This window comes from Myotis lucifugus, unplaced genomic scaffold, assembly GCF_000147115.1.
Source record: "Myotis lucifugus unplaced genomic scaffold, Myoluc2.0 scaffold_4757, whole genome shotgun sequence".
Taxonomy (NCBI): Eukaryota; Metazoa; Chordata; class Mammalia; order Chiroptera; family Vespertilionidae; genus Myotis; species Myotis lucifugus.
Window position 1 is genome coordinate 3966 of NW_005875805.1, and position 7244 is coordinate 11209.

The 7244-nt window shown below is 53.6% G+C and overlaps 1 protein-coding gene across 1 annotated transcript; it reads left to right on the forward strand.

Moving 5' to 3' along the window:
• Nucleotides 1-254: 254 nt before the first annotated feature.
• LOC102441307 (5-formyltetrahydrofolate cyclo-ligase-like) lies at nt 255-731 on the forward strand. Its single transcript, XM_006108975.3, has one exon. The coding sequence runs from the start codon at nt 312-314 to the stop codon at nt 549-551; it is 240 nt and encodes a 79-aa protein (XP_006109037.1). The 5' UTR covers nt 255-311; the 3' UTR covers nt 552-731.
• Nucleotides 732-7244: the final 6513 nt, after the last annotated feature.

Below are 7244 nucleotides of genomic sequence, written 5' to 3' on the forward strand. Positions count from 1 at the left end.
GGTCAAGGGCATGTACCTTGGTTGTAGGCACATCCCTAGTAGGAGATGTGCAGAAGGCACCAGATCGATGTTTCTTTCTCATCAATGTTTCTGGCTCTCTATGCCTCTCCCTTCCTCCCTGTAAAAAATCAATAAAATATATTTTAAAAAAAGAAAGAAGTTGAAGAACATGGGAGAAAATGTTGAAACTGTTAAGGGGAGTCACTGATTTTTAAGTGTAATCTTGGCAAACACCATGGCCTTGGTTTCCCACGCAGGTGATCGCGCACAGTCAGTACCAGAAGTCCCAGCGAATCTCCATCTTCCTGAGCATGCAGGACGAAATCGAGACCGACGAGATCATCAAGGACATCTTCCGCCGCGGCAAGACCTGCTTCATCCCCCGGTACCGGTTCCAGAGCAGCCACATGGACATGGTGAGGTTGGCATCGCCCGAGGAGATTGCTGTGCTTCCCAAAACGTCCTGGAATATTCATCAGCCCGGTGAGGACGAGGCTCGGGAGGAGGCCTTGTCGACAGGTGAGCACGCGGTACCAGGATTGACATGCTAGGTGCTGGGAGACTGTGATGAGTTCTTAGACCTCTGAGCCGCGGGTGATGTTTGGGTCTTCGGGGGTCGCTTTCCCTGTCGGGACAAATTTGTGTTCTACTTGTATCCCACGACACCCACATTGCCTGACTTGGGGTGCCCTCTGTAAGCCGTGAGAGTCAGCTATAATAATAAGCTAGTAGGGTATGAAGACTCTTGCCCTGCCCAGGCTGGTGTGGCTCAGTGGATAGAGCATTGGCCTGCGGACTGAAGGGTCCCAGGTTCAATTCCGGTCAAGGGCATGTACCTGGGTTGCGGGCACCTCCCCAATAGGGGGCGTGCAGGAGGCAGCTGATTGATGTTTCTGACTCTCTATCCCTCTCCCTTCCTCTCCGTAAAAAATCAATAAAATATGTTTAATAAAAAAAAAACTCTTGCCCTAACCTTACAGGTTGAGTTACCCATTTTCCCCGAATAATTTTTTGTTGTCGCTAATCCTCACCCAAGGGTATTTTTTTCCCATTGATTTTTAGAGAGAGTAGAAGGGAGGGGAAGAGACAGAGAGAGAAACATCAATGTGAGAGAGACACATCGATTGTTTGTCTCCCACACGAGCCCCGTCCAGGGCTGGGAAGGGAGCCGGGATTGAGGTACATGTCCTTGACCGGAATCGAACCCGGGACCCTCAGTCCGGGGGCCAGTGCTCTGTCCACTGAGCCCAACCTGCTAGGGCTCCCCTGAATAGTTTTATTATTTCCCGTGGCTTCAATTCTGGTCTGTATAGTAATGATCACATTCTCATTCATGCTAACAAGCTTTTAGGTCTCCCGTTCAGGCCTGTCCGTTCCCTTCTGGACATCTCTACCTGGATGCTCTGTGGGCATCTCAGATACAGTGTGTTCCAAACAGAATCATATCCCCCTGAACCTACTCGTGTGTCTCTTAGTGCGCGGTAGCACGCCACCCAGCTGACCGGGCCAGAAACCTGGAGATCATCACCGACTCCTCTCTCTCATCCCCCCGTGTGGTCTGCTGCCAAGTCCTGATGATTTCATTTTATGTTATTATTTTTTAAAATATATTTTTATTTATTTCAGAGAGGAATGGAGAGGGAGAGAGAGACAGAAACATTAATGATGAGAGAGAATCATTGATCAGCTGCCTCTTGCATGCCCCCTATTGGGGATCGAGCCCACAACCCGGGCACGTGCCCTTGACCGGGATCAAACCCGGGACCCTTCAGTCCACAGGCCGACGCTCTACCCACTGAGCCAAACCGGCCAGGGCAGTCCTGATGATTGTATCTCCCGATTATTTACTGAACCCGTCCACTCCTGCCCACCCCACTGCTGCTACTGCCGTCAGCCGCCAGCTTCTCTTGTCTGGCTATGGCCGCAGCCTCCTGAGTGCCCTTCCTTCCCAGGTCTTGCCTCCTCTCCTTCCTCTCCATCCATTATCTGCTCGTAATGGAGACAAGATTTCTAACGCACACACCCGACCCCTCCCTCCCCCGTGGAAGCCTTTCAGTGACTTCCTGCCGGCCTTCGGCGGAAGTAAACACGCCTTCACCGGGCTGTTCCTGGGTGGGTCCTGCTTATTTTTCTACTTTGGCATCTCTCTGCTCCCCCACTTCCAGCCACTCCGAACGTCTCCCAGTTTCCCGCTCCCCTTTGCCTTCTCTGCTGCTGGGCCTTTACACGTGCTGTTCCCTGGCCAGCAGCTGCTTGGGCGGTTTAATGACTGAGCAGTCGCAGAGCTGAGGGCAAGCGCAGCTAAGAGGACCGTTGTGTGAGGCCTCAAACCTGCCTCAGAGGCGGATATTGGGGCTAAGATTTAAGTGCTTGCAAAGAACCCCCAGCACAGCTTTATCCCCCTCCCAGTGTGACACCATAACCTCCAAAATCCGTCATCTGTCGGGGTGGCAAGGAACGGGGTCCCAGGCTCACAGGAGTGGGGGGCTACTGTCTTTGCTACTAGAACTTCTGTTACCCAGTCTTGTACTTTGCCAGATGTTTAGGCACCAAAGGTGCACTCTGTCCTGCATCCGTAGACCAGGTGCACGCCACCGTAACACAGCTCTTCTGTGTTTCCAAGAAGCAAGGTTGCAGGCATTTGAAGAGAATGAGGTAGGCATCTTCTTATATAATAAAAGGGTAATATGCAAATAGACCAAATGGCAGAGGAACCGAACAGCCAATCAAAGCATAATATGTTAATGATATGCTAAGGCTGCTCAACTGCTCGCTATGACGTGCACTGACCACCAGGGGGCAGACAGTTGACTAGTCGACCAGTAGCTCTGATGTGCACTGACCACCAGGGGGCAGACGCTCTGACCGGTAGGTTAGCTTGCTGCTGGGGTCCGGCCGATTGGGACTGAGTGAGATGGGCCGGACATGCCCCGGAGCCCTCCTGCTGTCCCTTCCTGGCCTGATCGTGCACTGATGGGGTCCCTCAGCCTGGCCTGCACGCTCTCGCAATCCAGGACCCCTCGGGGGATGTCTGAGAGCCAGTTTCAGCCCGATCCCACAGGCCACTCCCCTTGGGAGGGCGCCAGATGCAGGGCTCATGGCTGGTGAGCACTGCTGTGACAGTGGGAGCCTCTCCCTATCGGGACTGATTAGGCGCAAGCCCGCGGCAGGCACAGTGGGGCCGGGATGAGTGGGAGCGGCAGGAAGGAGCTGCAGGCGGCGTTGGACTGCGGGTTTCGGCCCGATCCCCGCGGGCCACCCCGAGGGAACCCACCTGTGCATGAATTCATGCACCGGGCCTCTAGTTTCCTTGTAAATAAGGAAAGATGGAGTTGTAGGCGCTCACGCTGCTCATGCCAACTGCACCCTTTCCCCCGACTTGCAGGCCTGCTGGTGGAGCCTAGGGAACTTCCCCAGTCCTGGTGGATTATATATTAACAGCTCCTCCCCGGCCCCTGCATCACCTCCCGTCCCTGCTAACGGAAAGTCTACCCAGAGTCCTCCAGGGGCAGCTCATTGCCCCCGCCGGTCAGTGCTGCCCCTTCTAGAATGCATTCCTGAGGTCGAGCTACAACGCGTCCCCCTCCCCCTCCCTGTATGTGTCCTGTTCCTGGGGAAGGACAGCAGTGGGAAGAGGAAGGAGGAAACAGGATCTTCCCTCTCAGTTTAGTCACACTTCCGGGTGAGATGAACCCCGTCTGAACAGGTGAGCTCAGGCATTCACCTGCGGCTTTTAGCACGTCGTCTGGCACGTATAAGCTATTCAGCGAATGGTAACTGTTACTAATTTTAAGCAAGGAAAGGGGAATTACTCATTATGCCGTCAACTCATTGCTTATCGAGTGTGTAACATTCTGATAATTTCCAGCAAACATTTCTGAGCATCCGCTTTGCACAGACACTGTGTTAGCTCGGGAAAGAGAACGTCCAGGCCTTCCAAGGCCCAGCTGTCGCTGGGGAGACAGAAGAATGTGTAAATAGAATAAGCATCCCCACCTTCAGCATCTGTCAGATGCAAGTGTCAAGTGAAAATAGACAGGATATAATGGAGAATCCCAGTGCTTGAGCCGATTAGAAAAACCTGGTTGCTCCTCCTCCACAGCATTAACCGCCCGAGACAGGTCACTTTCTCACCCCTGCGTCTCTTTGCGGATAAGCAGAGGGACAGTGGGCTCTCCCTGTCGTTTCTTTTGATGGCAGCCTGGGAGCTGGCCTTCTCGCTGTTACGGGAGCATTGCAGTAGGCGGCCTCTGCGCTCCCTTATCTCCCAGGATCCCACTCTGCCCGAGGATTTTTCCTGGCGTCAGCAGCTCGGACTGTGGCGGCTCCGGTGCTAAAGCATAAATCCGGCTTTGTGTGTCGGGGACAAGCTGATTAGAGCTGATTGTCACCGGTGTAGCTTATGTAGCCCATTTATCTTCCTGGTCTGCTCACATTAGCATGGCCTAGAAAAAAGAGCGAGCTTTGGAGCGATAAGTTCCTAAGCGCAAGTTTCACACGCGGTGTTTTTCTATTACAATTTTAAAAAAAATTGATTGGAGAGAATTTGTTGTCCCACTTATTCGTACATTCATTGGTTGATGCTTGTCTGTGCCCTGGCCGGGGCCTGAGCCCACAACCTTGGGATATGAGGACGATGCTCTAACCAACTGAGCTACCCAGCTAGGGCACTATTTCTATTTATTTATTTTATATATATACTAGAGGCCCAATGCATGAAATTTGTGCACGGGGGGCCGGGGAAGCAGTCCCTCAGCACGGCCTGCACCATCTCCAATCCGGGACATCCCTCTCACAATCGAAGACTGCTGGCTCCTAACTGCTCACCTGCCTGCCGGCCTGATCACCCCTAACCACCCTCCCCTGCCGGCCTGGTCGCCCCTAACCGCTTCTGCCTCAGTCCCCACCACCGTGGCTTTGTCTGTAGGCACATTTGGTCTAATTAGTACATTGTCCTTTTATTAGTATAGATATATTTTTATTGATTGCAGAGAGGAAGGTCGAGGGAGAGAGAGATAGAAACATCAATGATGAGAAAGAACCATGATCGGCTGCCTCCTGCACGCCCCCTACTGGGTGTCAAGCCCACAACTCGGGCACATGTCCTTGACTGGAATCGAATCTGGGACCTTTCAGTCCACAGGCCGACGCTCTATCCACTGAGCCACACCAGTTGGGGCTAGGAGACTATTTTTGTGTTATGTATACAGCAAAGTGTCAGATTGGTAGATGAAGCAGAGCCTGCCTGCCTCTTTCCTGAATTTATCCTCCAAATCAGGGCTGCTTGGGCAATTTGATGAGCCAGGAATCTTTCCGTTCAGAGTAAATAATCTGATTCCATCTGGGTGTAGCAAAATGCGATGTGATTGGCCCAGAGACTGGCTGGGTCAGGGTCATTAGGATCCGTCCTGGCTTTGACCTTGGACCCTGCTCTCACCTCCGCTGGCTGCGGACCCTGCTCTCACCTCCGCTGGCTGCGGACTGGCGTAGCCGCTGGGCCCAGGATGAGAGGGAGCCGCTGACTCCTCGTAGGCGTCCCTGGATGGACAGCCTGTGGCATCGCTTCGGCCAGAGCACCAGGTGACAGCTGTGACGACATCGGGGTCCACGCAGTGTCATCAGCACCGCCGTGGGTGTGACCTAGCACTGACCTGTGGAGGCTTCACCACTGTCCCCCAAACGCTGTCGGGGTGTCAGGAGGAGTTTCGTTGGTTGACTTTTTACTAAACCAAGAAATCACGAGCCGTTACAAGACCTACAGGGTCAGCCATCTCAGTGTGACTCGCAGCAGCAACTCCTGCTCTTCCCGGAAGAGTCGGTCTTTCTAAACCTGGAACACGTGTCTCCTCGGCTTCTCAAAAACCCCCTCACTTATTTCATTTGAACCCCCAACATAAATGGTCAAGATTAGAAATAAATCAAGGCCGTTGTAATTTTGGAAGGTGCTTTCGTGCGCTCCATCTGCCCCCCGCGGGGTCTGGGGTGGCCTTTCCCTGAGGGGAGAGAACCTGCCCCCAGAGTTAGGCTGTGGGGGGCGCAGCCAACTCTGCTCGGTACTCCCTTCGTCTCCGTGGTTTCAGGTGGGCTCCCTGCAGCCCAGGGCCGTCAGGGCTTCTCCCAGGACACGAGGCCGCAGCTAGGACTCTGGTTCCCGCGCCAGGGCCGGCGAGGCACCACCGCTTTTCTGTCCTCTCCCTCAGTCAGCTCGCTCTACCCCTGCGCCTCCTCCCTTTCCCGGCAGCATCCGTCACCCACGGACCAGACCGGCTACCTTGGCGATGGTGTTCATGGGAAGGCTGGTTCGCTTTCCCAGGGAAGCCCTAGCACTGAGTCAGGCGTCTCTAACAGACGCTGGTCGTAACCTCCAGCCCCCCGCCCCCCCCCCCCCCAGCTATTTTATACACAAGTGAACATGCAGAGGAAGGCCGAGGCTTTCATGGGCACCGGGCCCTGCGTTCGAATTACAAGGGCCTCCTCCTCGGCTTCCTGGGAGCCGCTCCAGAACTGTCTGTTTTATCCTGTGCAGCAGCTCATTTAGCCTCTATTCTCCTCTCACAGAGGCAATTTGCTTTTTGTGAACTCCCAGCCCATTAAGATGAAAAGATGCTTCCTTAGGGGTTCTGGCCTGTTATTCTCGCCAAGACGGTTGGCCCGCCCACGCTCTCCTCACCAGGCGCGATTCGCCGGGTGTGCCGTCCGTCGAACACTGAGGTGCCATTCAAAGGCCTGGCCCAGGCGACTGGGAGGTGCCTGCACACAGCTCTTCGGCCATTCAAACCCCTTTTCCAATTCGCTTTTTATTTCACTACCTTTCACTGAGACGTCAGATTGTCTCTTAGGTGTATGTATGTTTCTGTTTATGTTCAATTCAGGGAAGTGGCAGAATTTTTAATTCTAAGAGAAGCTTGAAATGAGAAAAAGGAACTTGTTTTTGGTTCAGTGTTCTGACCCTTGCACCCCAAGCCAGAGCGGCGAAACCTGTGTGTGAATAATCGCCGTCACGGTGTACAGGACTGTGCTTCCCCTCCCCTCCCCTCCCCCTCCCCCCCTCTTTATTTATGGGATTTATTGGGGTGACATTGGTTAATAAAGTTATATAGGTGTCAGGTGTAATTATCTGTATGCTAGAGGCCCGATGCACGAAATTTGTGCAAGGGGCTCGGCCCCGCCGCCACGGCTTTGTCCGGAAGGATGTCCGGTCTGATTAGCATATTACGCTTTTGTTATTATAGACGGTACTGTGT